Source organism: Neoarius graeffei, chromosome 8 (assembly GCF_027579695.1).
Source record: "Neoarius graeffei isolate fNeoGra1 chromosome 8, fNeoGra1.pri, whole genome shotgun sequence".
Lineage (NCBI taxonomy): Eukaryota > Metazoa > Chordata > Actinopteri > Siluriformes > Ariidae > Neoarius > Neoarius graeffei.
In genome coordinates, this window is record NC_083576.1 from 40,473,260 (window position 1) to 40,491,757 (window position 18,498).

The 18,498-nt window shown below is 42.1% G+C and overlaps 1 protein-coding gene across 1 annotated transcript in view; it reads right to left on the reverse strand.

Annotated features, from left to right (window-relative positions):
- Positions 1 to 18,498, reverse strand: part of drp2 (dystrophin related protein 2) — a 353,984-nt gene that overhangs the window by 202,588 nt on the left and 132,898 nt on the right. The window contains exon 6 of the mRNA XM_060926712.1: positions 17,987 to 18,065. Within this exon, the coding sequence (XP_060782695.1) occupies positions 17,987 to 18,065 (79 nt within the window). The remainder of the gene's footprint in view (positions 1 to 17,986; positions 18,066 to 18,498) is intronic.

Here is an 18,498-nt window from a genome sequence, read left to right on the forward strand (position 1 = left end):
AAGAAGCTAACTGCACTCCATGAATGCCTAGCAGCACAGATGAACCAGCTGCTGAGGGATGAGACCCACCCAGAATGGCTAACCCAAGGCAGGACAGTCCTAATCATGAAGGACCCCCAGAAGGGACCCATCCCATCCAACTACCGGCCAATTACCTGTCTCTGCACAACATGGAAGGCCCTGTCAGGCATCATTGCAGCAAAAATGAGTAAGCATGTGGCTCAATGCATGAGCGAGGCACAGAAAGGGATTGGCAGTAACACCAGAGGAGCCAAGCACCAGCTACTGGTTGATAGAACAGTCGCCCGAGACTGTAAGAAGAGACAGACCAACCTGTGCACTGCCTGGATTGACTACAAGAAAGCCTATGACTCAATGCCACACACATGGATACTGGAATGTCTGGAACTGTATAAGATCAACAGGAACCTAAGGACCTTCATCCAGAACTCAATGGAAATGTGGAAGACAACCCTAGAGGCCAACTCAAAACCCATTGCCCAAGTCAACATCAAGTGCGGCATATACCAAGGAGATGCGCTATCACCACTGCTGTTCTGCATAGGCCTGAACCCCCTCAGTCGGATCATCACGAAGAGCGGCTACGGGTACCGATTCCGTAGTGGGGCAACAATCAGCCACCTGCTCTACATGGATGACATCAAGCTGTATGCCAGGAACGAGTGAGAAATAGACTCGCTGATCCACACCACCCGGATCTACAGTGATGACATAGGGATGTCATTCAGATTGGACAAGTGTGGCCGGATGGTCTCAAAGAGAGGCAAGATGATCCGGACTGAGGGGATTGACCTACCAGAGGGCAACATAGGTGATATCCAAGACAGCTACAAGTACCTTGGCATCCCACAGGCTAATGGAAACCATGAAGAGGCCACAAGGAAGTCAACCACAGCCAAATACCTCCAGAGAGTAAGGCAGGTCCTGAAAAGTCAGCTGAATGGTAAGAACAAGGTCCGAGCCATCAACATGTATGCACTACCAGTCATCAGATACCCCGCTGGTATCATAAACTGGCCAAAGGAGGAGATAGAAGCCACAGATATCAAGACTAGAAAGCTCCTCACCATGCATGGAGGGTTCCACCCCAAGTCCAGCACCCAGAGACTATACACTAAGCGGAAAGAGGGAGGCCGAGGGCTAGTGAGCGTCAAGACCACGGTCCAGGATGAAACATCAAAAATCCAAGAATACATCAGAAAGATGGCCCCAAAGGATGAACTGCTAAGTGAATGTCTCAGGCAGCAGAACCCTGATGAGAGCGCAGAGGAGGAGGAGGAGGAACAGACAACCCGGAGGGACAAACCCCTACATGGCATGTACCACCGTCAGATAGAGGAAGTGGCTGATATCAAGAAATCCTACCAGTGGCTGGATAATGCAGGACTGACAGACAGCACAGAGGCACTAATCATGGCAGCACAAGAACAGGCCATAAGCACAAGAGCCATAGAGGCCAGGATCTACCAGAGTAGATCAGACCCAAGATGCAGACTGTGCAAAGAAGCCCCTGAAACAGTCCAGCACATAGTAGCAGGGTGTAAGATGCTAGCTGGATCAGCGTACATGGAGATGCACAACCAAGTGGCTGGGATAGTATACAGGAACATCTGCAACCAGTATGGAATAGAAGTACCCAAGTCCCAATGGGCCATACCACAGAAGGTGGCTGAGAACAACAGGGCCAAGGTTCTGTGGGATTTCAGCTTCCAGACTGACAAACAGATCCTGGCTAACCAACCAGACATAGTGGTGGTGGACAAAGAGCAGAAGAGGGTGGTGGTGATAGATGTGGCGATCCCAGCTGACGCCAACATCAGGAAGAAGGAACATGAGAAACTTGAGAAGTATCAAGGGTTGAAAGAGCAGCTGGAACGGATGTGGAAGGTCAAGGGTTGCGTGGTCCCCATGGTAGTGGGGGCACTTGGGGCAGTAACCCCCAAACTGGGAGAGTGGCTCCAGCAAATCCCAGGAACAACATCTGAAGCCTCAGTCCAGCAGTACTAGGAACATCGAAGATACTGCGCAGAACCCTCAAACTCCCAGGCCTCTGGTAGAGGACCCGAGCTTGAGGATGACATGGATACCACCCCCCCCCGCCGGGGGTGAGAAGGATATTTTTTTAATATATATATATATATATATATATATATATATATATATATATATATACACACACATACATACACACACACACACACACACACACACACATATATACATGTGTGTATATTATATATATATATATACACACACACACACACAATTCCAAAAAAGTTGGGACAAAGTACAAACTGTAAATAAAAACGGAATGCAATGATGTGGAAGTTTCAAAATTCCATATTTTATTCAGAATAGAACATAGATGACATATCAAATGTTTAAACTGAGAAAATGTATCATTTAAAGAGAAAAATTAGGTGATTTTTAAATTTCATTACACCACCACCTCAAAAAAGTTGGGACAAGGCCATGTTTACCACTGTGAGACATCCTCTTTTCTCTTTACAACAGTCTGTAAACGTCTGGGGACTGAGGAGACAAGTTGTTCAAGTTTAGGGATAGGAATGTTAACCCATTCTTGTCTAATGTAGGATTCAAGTTGCTCAACTGTCTTAGGTCTTTTTTGTCGTATCTTCCGTTTTATGATGCGCCAAATGTTTTCTATGGGTGAAAGAGCTGGACTGCAGGCTGGCCAGTTCAGTACCCGGACCCTTCTTCTACGCAGCCATGATGCTGTAATTGATGCAGTATGTGGTTTGGCAGTGTCATGTTGGAAAATGCAAGGTCTTCCCTGAAAGAGACGTCGTCTGGATGGGAGCATATGTTGCTCTAGAACCTGGATATACCTTTCAGCATTGATGGTGTCTTTCCAGATGTGTAAGCTGCCCATGCCACACGCACTAATGCAACCCCATGCCATCAGAGATGCAGGCTTCTGAACTGAGCACTGATAACAACTTGGGTTGTCCTTCTCCTCTTTAGTCCGAATGACACGGCGTCCCTGATTTCCATAAAGAACTTCAAATTTTGATTTGTCTGACCACAGAACAGTTTTCCACAGTCCATTTTAAATGAGCCTTGGCCCAGAGAAGACGTATGCGCTTCTGGATCATGTTTAGATACAGCTTCTTCTTTGAACTATAGAGTTTTAGTTGGCAACGGTGGATGGCACGGTGAATTGTGTTCACAGATAATGTTCTCTGGAAATATTCCTGAGCCCATTTTGTGATTTCCAATACAGAAGCATGCCTATATGTGATGCAGTGCCGTCTAAGGGCCCGAAGATCACGGGCACCCAGTATGGTTTTCCGGCCTTAACCCTTACGCACAGAGATTCTTCCAGGTTCTCTGAATCTTTTGATGATATTATGCACTGTAGATGATGATATGTTCAAACTCTTTGCAATTTTACACTGTTGAACTCCTTTCTGATATTGCTCCACTATTTGTCAGTGCAGAATTAGGGGGATTGGTGATCCTCTTCCCATCTTTACTTCTGAGAGCCGCTGCCACTTCAAGATGCTCTTTTTATACCCAGTCATGTTAATGACCTATTGCCAATTGACCTAATGAGTTGCAATTTGGTCCTCCAGCTGTTTCTTTTTTGTACCTTTAACTTTTCCAGCCTCTTATTGCCCCTGTTCCAACTTTTTTGAGATGTGTTGCTGTCATGAAATTTCAAATGAGCCAATATTTGTCATGAAATTTCAAAATGTCTCACTTTCAACATTTGATATGTTGTCTATGTTCTATTGTAAATACAATATCAGTTTTTGAGATTTGTAAATTATTGCATTCCGTTTTTATTTACAGTTTGTACTTTGTCCCAACTTTTTTGGAATTGGGGTTATAGATAGATAGACAGACAGACAGACATAGTTGTTGGTCCCAAAGAGCTGCAGGGAACTTGTGTTCCATGCAACTCATTATAATCCTATGGCAGAACACCTAGGGAAGCATAACAGACTGACCCATCTCATGGCCTGTTTCTATTGGCCAGGCATCCATGGGAATGTCTGCAGGTGGTGTGCGGCATGTTGCAAATGCCAGCTGTTGAATCCCATGGCCACTCCAAAAGCGCCATTGCGTCCTCTTCATCTAATCGAGACCCCCCCCCCATAAATTGGGACAGATCTTGTTGGCCCATTAGATCGGTCTGTATGAGGGCATAGCTTTATTTTAGTCCTAGTGGATTATCCAACACAATACCCAGAAGCATTACCACCGCATAACATTTCTACGTTATGTCACAGAGGGACTATTTAAAACTGTCGGGATTCTGAAAGAAATATTGACTGACCAAGGCATTATGTTTATGTCACACATTCTTTGCGAACTCTACAAGTTACTGGGACTTAAATCAATCCACACAAGCGTTCACCACCCACAGACAGAAGGCTTGGTTGAGAAATTTAACTGAACCCTTAAAAACTTAATTTGTAGGTTTGTGCACAAAGATACATGTCACTGGGATAAATGGCTTGAGTCCCTGTTATTCACAGTATGAGAGGTTCCACAAGCCTCCACGGGGTTTTCCCTGTTTGAATTATTGTACGGGCATGAGCCACATGGTGTCTTAGGCATCATATGCAAAAATTGGGAGGAAGGATCTTCTATTTGTAAAAAACAAAATTCAAAATGTTCTCACCCTGCATGCAAAACTCCACACACTCAGGTCACCTAACCCAGGAGAATTTGCAGCAGGGGCAGGAACATCAGTCCTGGCTGTACAACAGGGGTATGTGCCTATGGGAGTTCACACCAAGAGATAAAGTACTCATGTTATTACCCACTTCAAGCTCTAAGTTGCTTGCCATGTGGCAAGGGCCCTGTGCAGTCACATGTCAAATTGGAGATGTCGACTATGAGGTGAAGCGAATGGATAGAGGTGGGGTACTGCAAGTACACCACCTCATTAAAGCAGATACGCAGAATCTTTAATTTTAAATGAATTTGAGTGGACTGTATCTCCATCCTTGACTCTTGTATGCTGCATAAATAGGAATAAAAAAAAAATACATTTTTGAGAGTTAAAATCGACCACAAAGTTGGCATTTGAGCTGCACCGCTGAGCTAGCCATGCCTGAGTGTGTGAAGTCACTGCGGTAACCAGTTTTAAGGCTGAGGCCTTTTACAGCTATAGACCAAAGTCATATAAATAATTTATGGTGAAAGTAAGAAATACCGTTACCGACTTGCTCAACTAAGACTGATTTGACTTCATTGATTGTGGGTTGACTCTCATTAAAACAGGATAGGTGTTATAACTTGTGCAGCATACATGTACATGCATGCATTTTCACTGATTAAACATAAAAGGCTAATTAAATAATCAGGTGAACCGAGACAATCACATTCTGAAGCAAATTCAATAATCTTATACTGGTGACTTAAATACACAAGTTGCATGTATTAATCTAAATGCAGGTAAACAACAAGTTTTTGTTGTTTTTTTATCCAAATGAGAGTCAGAGCTTACCTGTCTGTGTTCTTGCTTCTTGAAGGCTGATCTTGTGGCTGACTGTTTTGAAACAGGGTCATTCCATGCCAAATCAAAAATAGGTTATGCTCGACCATCTCAGATTTCAATGAAATTTGGAGGGCTCAGAGATACTATTAAAAGAAGTTAATCCCCAAAACTTGAGCTTCCTATCACCAATGGTTTCAGAGATACAGGCATTTGAATTTTTCAATTTTTTTGTTTTTTGCTCAAAATATACATATTTCAAAGTGCAATATAATCTTTATTATATAAGATAGAAACCTAAAATTTTGCACAGAGAGACTCAATGTGTTGTACTACAAGCTTCAACTTAGAATTTCAATGGTCATTGTATATTAGATGGTGATTTTAACAAGGAAATTAAAAAGACAAATTTGCATTTTTTTGCATTTTTAACTCATTCTGGAAGCTTGCCTGTGGCAGTAATGCTTAAACTAAGAATGTTATTCAAATCTACACAGAAATATCTACCAATTTCAGTTTTACCAAGTCTCCACTATTCCTAGTTTGTCTGTAATAGGGTTTTGAAATTCACCGATTTCTAAAACATGCCATTTTCAGTAGCAAGAAATCCAATGTGGGATAGCAGTTAGGAACTTGTAAGTTTTTTTCAGTAATCCCCAAGACCCATATTTTATATTTCCAAATTTTTGTTCTGTGTCTCTCAAGTATTTTTAAACTACAGGGGTTTAAAAAAATCAATTTTCACCAAATTCGAATTTTTGATATATTTTCATATAACTGATATTTGAGGGTTAATAAATGCTTCAATAAGGCTCAAGTAGGTTAGGAGACATGTTTCTTCCTCAATTTTAAATAAAATTTCAATTAATGCTCAGTATTAATTATTTGTAAATTGATTTTAATCTAAGACTGTGTAACATTAGCAATCAATGACCAGCTATTGTGTACCAGTCAACAGCCAGCCTTATCAATATCAACACAGCACAATAGGTGACCTTTGATACCAGAACAGGTGGCTCATATCTTAGAGTCTGTAAACTGCATACTTGTTCAGATAACATTATATTGCTTGGATTATATTAAATACATTGTAATACAGAGCACTGAGAAAATTTACCAATGTTATTAACTGAATGTGTTTCTTTGCAAGGATTGGATATTTTGAATAGTTGACTAGGGAATTTAATTGTAGTTGCTTTCAATTTGAGATCAGTATAAATGAGTTTGTTCTTAGACATCTAGAAATGGCTGAACTTCCTCCCTGTTCTATAGGAATTGGACTAAAGAAAGATTCTGACTGCCATAAACTAACTTGCAATTTCTGTTGTATGTTAAGTGATTTATATGAAAAATGACTGACTAGTTTTATATATATATATAAAACTGAAAAATGTGAAATGTTCATATATTATTTAGCTTATTTCAAAATGATAATATTTTTAAAACCATATTTCTGTGACATGAAGACAAGTAAAATGTTTCCTTATCTATACAAGTCATTTAGTTGTATTTATCAGTCCTTAATCATCAATAAAATGGAAATATCAAAAATTTGAATTTGGAAAAAATGGATTTTTTAAACACCTGTAGCTCAGAAATACTTGAAAGACACAGAACAAAAATTTGGAAATATAAAACATGGGTCTAGGAGATTACTGAAAAAAATTTACAAGTTCCTAACTGCTATTCCACATTGGAATCCATGCTACTGAAAATGGAATGTTTTAGAAATCGGCGAATTTCAAAACCCTATTACAGACAAACTAGGAATAGTGGAGACTTGGTAAAACTGAAATTGGTAGATATTTCTGTGTAGATTTGAATAACATTCTTAGTTTAAGCATTACTGCCACAGGCAAGCTTCCAGAATGAATTAAAAATGCAAAAAATGCAAATTTGTCTTTTTAATTTCCTTGTTAAAATCACCATCTAATATACAATGACCATTGAAATTCTAAGTTGAAGCTTATAGTACAAGACATTGAGTCTCTCTGTGCAAAATTTTAGGTTTCTATCTTGCATAATAAAGATTATATTACACTTTGAAATATGTATGTTTTGAGCAAAATGCAAAAAAATCGAAAAATTCAAATGCCTGCATCTCTGAAACCATTGGAGATAGGAAGCTCAAATTTTGGGGATTAACTTCTTTTAATAGTATCTCTGAGCCCTCCAAATTTCATTGAAATCTGAGATGGTAGAGCATAAATTTGTCAGATATTTGTTGATTTGGCATGGAATGACCCAACATTCAGTTCTCCATTCATTCACTTCTTCCATGTAAGGACGAGATGGCAGCAATAGGGAGGGAAAGTGAAACACAGCGATCCTAGTGGTAGCATTCCTAAGCCGAGAGCCATACTATTGAAAATCCCATAGACCCGATTTAAAAAAAAAAAAAAAAAATCCCACGAAGTTGAGACGTGGAACTTGTACACCCCCAAAAAATATGTTGTATATGTTGGGATTATCTACTAACAAAGTATCAGGTGAAATTTCGCTGTCTTTTAAAAGATCGAAATTGCACCTAACCTGTCAGAAACGGACAACAACCAAACTGTCTAGTCAGAGTCACTCATATTACGTCAGCAGTAGGCTTGATAAGTTTTGTTCTTCATACTAGCCCTTACGAGTGCTAACAGCTCTCCCTGTGAATAGCGGCAGTTGACTACATGCCCTGATCTGTAATGGTTATCCCCACGAGGGATGCATTTCTTATTGGTACAGAAATACTCCCCCAACCATGCTATACAAATCAGCATGTTGATGTAGGCTACTCGCCAGCTGCTACCTGCTACAGATTTGGAAAGGCGCTAGACTTGCGGTGACGTCACATACGCAACGTCGGGTCCGTGTAGTCTTTGATCAGCTTATTAAAAAAACATTCAAAACAATTCAAATTGGTGGAAAAAAATAAAGTATGATCACCAGGATCGATAGAGCTGCCCAACATGCATAACATATGGAAGCCATTGTCTTAACTTTGAAGTGTAACCCGAAATGTAATTTTTTGAAAAGATATTCCCATTCATTTTGCTATAGAGGTTGGAATGCATCCAACAGGGGGCGATAAGATTACTTTCCCTCCCTATATCCAGTTTAGAAATCAGACGGCTGGTCCACTCATTCTCCATTTTGTCCATACAGAGTACTCCACCATTACTGCTCGGCTCAGGCAATTACTAAAACCCAGGACGTCACCGGTTTTAGCAACAACTGCGGGGAGGTCACTGCCCGAGGGATAAGTCACGTCCCGTTCCAACCCAGGTTTTAGCAACAACCCTCGTCTCATTCCGGGAGGACTGGTGCAACTGAACTTTGCTTTTTTAAAAAAATAACTAAAATACATACTTTCCTCTTCTTGTAGTTTTCTTTTTCTTTAATTGTTGATACTGCATCCTCTTTCAATACGGGCTTATAGCCAACGATCCTTAACAGATCAGAGGTTTCGTACGAGTCCTCAGAAAAATGTGCAGAGCAGAGGAGAGACCACTTCATAGGCGCCCAATGTGCCCGTGAACTTCTCGCAAAACACGTCCAAATCTTTGCAGTTTGAACATTCTTTGATCATGAATGCAACGTACAGTGGGGCAAAAAAGTATTTAGTCAGTCACTAATTGTGCAAGTTCTCCCACTTAAAAAGATGAGAGAGGCCTGTAATTTTCATCATAGGTATACCTCAACTATGAGAGACAAAATGAGAAAAAAAACCCAGAAAATCACATTGTCTGATTTTTAAAGAATTTATTTGCAAATTATGGTGGAAAATAAGTATTTGGTCAATAACAAAAGTTCATCTCAATACTTTGTTATATACCCTTTGTTGGCAATGACAGAGGTCAAACATTTTCTGTAAGTCTTCACAAGGTTTTCACACACTGTTGCTGGTTTTGGCCCATTCCTCCATGCAAATCTCCTCTAGAACAGTGATGTTTTGGGGCTGTCGCTGGGCAACACGGACTTCCAACTCCCTCCAAAGATTTTCTATAGGGTTGAGATCTGGAGACTGGCCAGGCCACTCCAGGACCTTGAAATGCTTCTTACGAAGCCACTCCTTCGTTGCCCGGGCGGTGTGTTTGGGATCATTGTCATGCTGAAAGACCCAGCCACGTTTCATCTTCAATGCCCTTGCTGATGGAAAGAGGTTTTCACTCAAAATCTCACGATACATGGCCCCATTCATTCTTTCCTTTACACGGATCAGTCGTCCTGGTCCCTTTGCAGAAAAACAGCCCCAAAGCATGATGTTTCCACCCCCATGCTTCACAGTATGTATGGTGTTCTTTGGATGCAACTCAGCATTCTTTCTCCTCCAAACACAACAAGTTGAGTTTTTACCAAAAAGTTCTATTTTGGTTTCATCTGACATTCTCCCAATCCTCTTCTGGATCATCCAAATGCTCTCTAGCAAACTTCAGATGGGCTTGGACATGTACTGGCTTAAGCAGGGGTACACATCTGGCATTGCAGGATTTGAGTCCCTGGCGGTGTAGTGTGTTACTGATGGTAGCCTTTGTTACTTTGGTCCCAGCTCTCTGCAGGTCATTCACTAGGTCCCCCCATGTGGTTCTGGGATTTTTGCTCACCGTTCTTGTGATCATTTTGACCCCACAGGGTGAGATCTTGCATGGAGCCCCAGATCAAGGGAGATTATCAGTGGTCTTGTATGTCTTCCATTTTCTAATAATTGCTCCCACAGTTGATTTTTTCACACCAAGCTGCTTACCTATTGCAGATTCAGTCTTCCCAGCCTGGTGCAGGTCTACAATTTTGTTTCTGGTGTCCTTTGACAGCTCTTTGGTCTTGGTCATAGTGGAGTTTGGAGTGTGACTGTTTGAGGTTGTGGACAGGTGTCTTTTATACTGATAACGAGTTCAAACAGGTGCCATTAATACAGGTAACAAGTGGTGGACAGAGGAGCTTCTTAAAGAAGTTACAGGCCTGTGAGAGCCAGAAATCTTGCTTGTTTGTAGGTGACCAAATACTTATTTTACCGAGGAATTTACCAATTAATTAATTAAAAATCCTACAGTGTGATTTCCTGGATTCTTTCCCCCCATTCTGTCCCTCATAGTTGAAGTGTACCTATGATGAAAATTACAGGCCTCTCTCATCTTTTTAAGTGGGAGAACTTGCACAATTGGTGGCTGACTAAATACTTTTTTGCCCCACTGTATATCTACCTTCTGTCGTGTTGCTGGTGGGTGCAGCAACTCATCTACATGGCATGATGATAAATTAGCTCAAAATGGAGGATCGGAGTTGCAGTCAGCTCGGTGTTTTAGTGTAGCGGAAATGGCGATGAGACCGATAGACTTCCTGCTGTGACGTTATAGACATAAAGGTCATTCACTCAGACCGCTACCTATATAAAATCAATTTAATCGTAAAAATTACTATATTAGATTTATTCTTAACGCTTAAAACTATTCCTGTGCCATTCTTGAGGTCTCAAGGCATTTATAAACGAAAGTGAGGCCATGGCTCTGTGTATATGCTTTGAACTGTGGAATGAGGGGGACCCCATGGTGTTGATGATCGTAGTCCCAGAGAGGGAGGAGCTGGGACTGGAGGTAAAAACAAATGTAGCCTCTCAACCCACCCCAGTCCACTGTGGAGACCACCTCTCGTCATCCCACCTCACGGAGGTTGTCAAGTCGCAATTGGAATTTTCCAAAGTGTTCTCACCCCCTCCCGGTCACACCCACCTCATAGAACACCACACTGAGACACCCTGGGGGTGGTGGTGCATAGATGCCCATACCGCTTACCCGAATACAAGAAAACCATAGTTTGGGATGAACTCGAGGCCATGCTTGAAATGAGAACAGTTGAGGAGTTGCACAGCGACTGGAGCAGCCCAGTGGTCTTGGTCCCCAAGGCCAATGGGTCAGTCTGGTTCTGTGTGGACTACAGAAAGGTCAATGAGCAGTCTAAATTTGACACGTGACCGATGGCTCGCATTGACGATTTGCTCAATTGGTTAGGTGCGGCTCGTTTTTGACACTGGATTTAACAAAGGGATATTGGCAGATCACCTTGACTCCCCTGTATCATGAAAAAATGGCCTTTTCCACCCCATTCAGTTTACACCAGTTTGTCACCTTCCCATTCAGGTTATTTGAGGCTGTAGTGATGTTCCAATGTTTCATGGCTAACCCAAATTTGACAGGTAGTTCACGCCTCCTGCTGTCAGGTTGACCTGACAGCAGGAGGCGTGAACTACCTGTCAAATTGGGCGGGACGTTCACGCCTCCTTAGAGTAACATCAGCTGATAAGGCACGTCACCACTCGACATCTGGTGACTGTTTTGAAGAAGGCGGAAGTTTATCGCCGAAACTGTCAAGGTAACAGCTTAAAAAATCCTTGTCTTAAGAAACGAATTTAAAGAATAGTTTCAATAGGTAGACATAATGAACTTTCACTAGAGAACCGGGATGAGGGAGTGTACGCGCTGTCACACACCTGGAGCGCCGTCCTGGAGGAGCGACCTGACAGCAGGAGGCGTGAACTACCTGTCAAATTGGGCGGGACGTTCATGCCTCCTTAGAGTAACATCAGCTGATAAGGCACATCACCACTCAACATCTGGTGACTGTTTTGAAGAAGGCGGAAGTTTATCGCCGAAACTGTCAAGGTAACATCTTAAAAAATCCTTGTCTTAAGAAACGAATTTAAAGAATGGTAAAAAAGTGTGTCGCGTACAGCTGTTCTAAAACCAACAAAAATGGAGTATCTCTGCATCAGTTCCCTGATCCTGATAAGAATAATGGATACGATCTCGCTGAGTGGAACCGGCAAGTAAAGCAGACGAGGGCAGACTGGTGCTAGTTGAAGGCTAGTGCACATATTTATGCTGGTGAGTGTAAAGGGAAAAGTGGTTTTTATAGTCCATGGGAGAATCTTGAGGCGCGCTTTGAACGAGCTTCCCGAACCTTTAGGACAATTAAAGGGTTCTTTAACTAAACAAGAACTAGACGATCCCTGGACGAGTTCCTGCTTTGCACTTCTACGATACAGCTGTGACTGTCCCCATTCAGGCCCGCATTTTCTTCTCCCCAAGCTCCAAACGCACACAAAGCAGACTTTGACAGCTGCAGTCATTTCCGTGTTGTTGGAAAGGCCGCTTGAACGCCATCAGTTCACCCCAAATATACTGCCGATCACGACGCACATTTCGCCCCAGACCTCTGATTTAGTAGAAAAAATGTTGTGCATCGACTCACCTCGACTGGAACATGATTCACTTTCGTCTTCAGACGCAATTTCGTCTGAATAATCGCTGTCTGATTCACTCATTTCGCTTGTGTTTATACTGGATGCTGCCATCCTGGTCAATTTACTACGTCATCGGTCACGTGACTCCCGACTGGGATTTCCAGGAAATGCTTCCCAGAAGCTCGGTTTTGTCGCTCAAATACACCCCTTTGATGGGGAAATTTTTTATTTTTAATTTGCATACATTGAATATATACCCTTATACTACATTTTCATCAACAGTGGGTTCTAAAATTCTAGAACTACTTTAAATGCCTCACTGCCAGTAATCAAACCTGCCTTAGCAGATAAACGGAATGCTCTGGTCCAACACAAGTCCCGGCCAACTAGACAAAGGAACACCACCGACAGAGTAGGGCGATTGCACAAAGAATAACTAGGAAATGTGCAAAAGATTCCTGGGACTCACTCTGTTCACAGATTGAAACACCTCGTGACTCAGGGGACTTACGAAGCATGTACTGTACAACCCCGATTCCAAAAAAAGTTGGGACAAAAGTACAAATTGTAAATAAAAATGGAATGCAATAATTTATAAATCTCAAAAACTGATACTGTATTCACAATAGAACATAGACAACATATCAAATGTCAAAAGTGAGACATTTTGAAATTTCATGCCAAATATTGGCTCATTTGAAATTTCATGACAGCAACACATCTCAAAAAAAGTTGGGACAGGGGCGATAAGAGGCTGGAAAAGTTAAAGGTACAAAAAAGGAACAGCTGGAGGACCAAATTGCAACTCATTAGGTCAATTGGCAATAGGTCATTAGCATGACTGGGTATAAAAAGAGCATCTTGGAGTGGCAGCGGCTCTCAGAAGTAAAGATGGGAAGAGGATCACCAATCCCCCCAATTCTGCGCTGACAAATAGTGGAGCAATATCAGAAAGGAGTTCGACAGTGTAAAATTGCAAAGAGTTTGAACATATCATCTGCAGTGCATAATATCATCAAAAGATTCAGAGAATCTGGAAGAATCTCTGTGCGTAAGGGTCAAGGCCGGAAAACCATACTGGGTGCCCGTGATCTTCGGGCCCTTAGACGGCACTGCATCACATACAGGCATGCTTCTGCATCGGAAATCACAAAATGGGCTCAGGAATATTTCCAGAGAACATTATCTGTGAACACAATTCACCGTGCCATCTGCCGTTGCCAGCTAAAACTCCATAGTTCAAAGAAGAAGCCGTATCTAAACATGATCCAGAAGCGCAGATGTCTTCTCTGGGCCAAGGCTCGTTTAAAATGGACTGTGGCAAAGTGGAAAACTGTTCTGTGGTCAGACAAATCAAAATTTGAAGTTCTTTATGGAAATCAGGGACGCCATGTCATTCGGACTAAAGAGGAGAAGGACGACCCAAGTTGTTATCAGCGCTCAGTTCAGAAGCCTGCATCTCTGATGGTATGGGGTTGCATTAGCGCGTGTGGCATGGCAAGCTTACACATCTGGAAAGACACCATCAATGCTGAAAGGTATATCCAGGTTCTAGAGCAACAGGCTCCCATCTAGGCGACGTCTCTTTCAGGGAAGACCTTGCATTTTCCAACATGACAATGCCAAACCACATACTGTATCAATTCCAGCATCATGGCTGCGTAGAAGGGTTCGGGTACTGAACTGGCCAGCCTGCAGTCCAGATCTTTCACCCATAGAAAACATTTGACGCATCATAAAACGGAAGATACGACAAAAAAGACCTAAGACAGTTGAGCAACTAGAATCCTACATTAGACAAGAATGGGTTAACATTCCTATCCCTAAACTTGAGCAAATTGTCTCCTCAGTCCCCAGACGTTTACAGACTGTTGTAAAGAGAAAAGAGGATGTCTCACAGTGGTAAACATGGCCTTGTCCCAACTTTTTTGAGATGTGTTGTCATGAAATTTAAAAATCACCTAATTTTTCTCTTTAAATGATACATTTTCTCAGTTTAAACATTTGATATGTCATCTATGTTCTATTCTGAATAAAATATGGAATTTTGAAACTTCCACATCATTGCATTCCGTTTTTATTTACAATTTGTACTTTGTCCCAACTTTTTTGGAATCGGGGTTGTATTCTGCAATAAAGATGGCTATCAGTCCTACTGTACCTCTCAGACCCTCTGTATCCTGCAGAGGAAAGATGGCACAACTACTGTATAACTGACAAATCTGAAAAGCTTGATCAATGGATCGAGCACTACTCAGAGTTGTATGGCAGGAACAGCAAAGTAGACATTTCCAGTATAGAAGATATCTGTGACTTACCGATAATGCAACACCTGGAGGAAGAACCTTCTCTGGACAAGACTACTAAAACAATACTCAAGCTGAAGAACAACAAAGCTGCTGGTGAGGATGGAATACCTGGTGAACTGCTGAAAGCTGGTATCTTGATACTAGATAAACACATTCATCAGTTGATTCTGCTTTGTTGTTCTACAAAGTCTGTCCCACAGGACTTCAAGGATGTGAAAATAACCACACTCTACAAACAGAAGAGAAATTGGGGAAACTGCAACCACTATTGAGGCATCTCTCTCCTGAGTGTCGCTGGGAAAGTGATGGCTCATATGCTCCTGATTCGTCTGCAATTACTGGCCAAGAGAATCTATCCAGAATCTCAATGTGGCTTTCGTTCAGGAAGATCTACTGCCAACATTATTTTCTGTGTGAGACAACTCCAAGAAAAATCAAAAGAACAATGCCATCCTCTTCATATAGCCTTTGTAGACCTTACCAAAGCCTTCAATCTTGTTGACAGAAACACCCTTTTCCTAGTCTTGAAAAAGGCTGGATGTCCAGAAACACTTCTTGCTCTGATCAAGGCATTTCATGAAAGCATGCATGGAAAGGTCCAATATGAGAGTGATATCTCTGATAAATTCCCCATCAATCGGGGAGTTAAACAAGGATGTGTACTTGCTCCCACACTATTCGGCATATACTTTTCATTTGTTTTCAGACAAGCTTATGAGAATTTTGACAAGTCAGTGGGTGTGTCTATTCTCACTCAAGATGATGGCAATTTCTTCTCACTCTCCCACTATAAGCCTAGATCTAGAGTTCAAGAGGTGGTCATAAGGGAGCTTCTCTATGCTGATGATGCGGCTCTGCGCACGTCATCTGCCGACTATCTACAATAACTCCTGAACTGTTTCTTCGAGGCCTGCAAGAACTTTGAGCTGACAATTAGTTTTAAGAACACTGTGACTCTGTCCCAATCTGCTGATGAGAATCACTTTCGGATTGAAGACATGACACTGTAAAATGTTGACAAGTTCAAATATGTTGGCTCAACTATAGATAAAAGGTGTATAATTGGAGACTGAGATCTCATCCAGGCTGGGATATGCCGCGACAACCTTGAGCCACCTAACTGACCATGTTTGGAGAAACAAACATCTTACCATCACCACTAAATTCAGAGTCTATCAGGCGTGTGTTTTGAGTGTGCTCCTCTACGGAGCTGAATCTTGGCCCACATATTGCCCTCAAGAATCACTCCTAAATGCCTTTCATACTAGATCCCTGAGGTCCATCCTTGGAGTTTCCTGGGAGGATAGAATGATGAACGAAAAAGTGTTTTGGCTCACAAAGCCTGAGCCAATATCATCTAAACTGAAATTTATGCGGCTGTGCTGGCCATGTCAACAGAATGTCTAAAGATCAGCTGCCTCATATGGTACTTCACAGTGTACTAAAGGAAGGCATATGACTTGTTGGCCACCCAAGACTCAGATTTAAGGATGTGCTCAAGAGAGATCTAAAGGACTTGGGCATCAATCCAGACTCTTGGACACAGCTCCCACAGAGTCGCAATGTATGGCATTCCAGTCTAATTTCTGGAAGGAAGAAGGATCACTCTGATAACCTGGAAAAACTCAAGAGACGTCACTGATGCTCATCTTCCACAGATAGATGCCTGCCTGAACTCAACTGACCCTTGCCTTTATTTTGCAGACTAATGCATCAGACAGAGGGCTGGGGGCTTTTTTGTCCCAGATGGTGGAGGGAGAGGAGCACCTGGTCCTGTACATTAGCAGCAAACTCTCGGTGCGAGAGACTAAGTGCAGCACCATTGCAAAGGAGTGCCTGGCTATCAAGTGAGTGGTCCTTACCCTCCGGTACTACCTGCTGGAGCATTCTTTCACCCTCTGTTCAGACCAAGCTCTGCTCCAGTGGCTCCACTGCATGAAGGATGCCAACATGCAGCTCACCTGTTGGTATCTAGCTCTGCAGCCCTTTAAATTCAAGGTGGTCCATAGGCTGGGGGCACAGATGGTGGTGGCAGATTACCTCTCCCACTTTTTTTTTTTTTTTTTTGGGGGGGGGCCCAACTCTGGCCAGGGAGCCATCTGGCCTGCAACCCCCCCCCCCCCGGTTGCAGGCCAGATGGCTCCCTGGCCGGAGTTGGGTGGTGGGGATATGTGGCTCTGGGGGCATGGTCAATTGCCAGTTTGTGAATAGAGGGTGAGGCCAGGGAAGGTGAGTGGCAAAACGATTACACCTGTGTCAAATTAATGGTGCATGTGTATGTCTTGCAGTGACAGCCGAGGGCTTATATGGAGGGAGTAACCAGAGAGGAGGGGAGAGCTTCCTTGCATGCTGTGTGTGTGTGAGAGAGCATTTAAAGCAGAAAAGCTTAAATAAAAATTGGCCTGCATATAACCTGCTTGTCCCAATGCTTCAGTGTTCTACCACCCCCAAAGATAATGTTACAGGCTATAATTCCTGTTAACTGTTAATCTATTTTTTTGTTAAACCCTTTGAATTAAAGCTGAAAGTCTACATTTCAATCACACCGTGACAGATTCATTTCAAAACCATTAGGATAATGTAGAGAGGCAAAATTACTGCCACTGTACAAATAATTATGCACACAACTATACATTTAGGATGCATTATCTGTTCAATCTGAATTATGCATTTGTATACACACCTACACATGGCATATTTAGTTCCCCAAAAGTGATTGCTCATCAACAACACTAGCCTTGATGTTCACCATTATTCTCTTTCTCAGCAAGTCCTGCCATAACAGATGAGATCATTCTGTATGCAGTGTGAGATTCTATCCCATAGCTTTGAATCTCGAAAGTGACAGGAAATGTGACGGGTGCCTATGTTGCTGCCTCAAACCCATTACTATTACTCAATTATTCCAGTCATTTCCAGAGTGGTGCTAACTCTGGACCAATCCTTCCCCCACCCCAGCAATCTTACTAGAGAGGAAATGCTGTGATCCAGGACCAAAGTCTCTGTGGGCATCCTGCAACTGCTTCATTCGTTCTTCTATAGAAGCCTAAGAAGGAGAGAAAAAGACAAACAGAAGACTGGGAGTTTGTAGGCAACTATTAAATCCACAAAGATTTTGCCACAGTTCAGTTTCCCATATTCTCTCCCCTTTTGATATTTTCCCATATTCTCTCCCCCCTCTTGATGCTCACTTGAGAATTTAGTGCAATTAGCCTGGCTTTATTTACAAGGCACTGAATTTGTAAATGTTCTCTGAATATATCAAAACATGGACAGAACAAATAGATAGCAAATATATTTATGCAGACACATAAGCCATGAGCACATACTTTCTTGCACTGTGCCTCTTTACTAGGTACTGTATTTCAAGGACCTTTTGAACCTGTCCTGATAGGACAAAGACTAATTTATAAATAAATAAAGTGTTCAGGTTTAAAGGCATACATCAGTTAGTCAAAATGTCTATGTTTCGGTGTGTT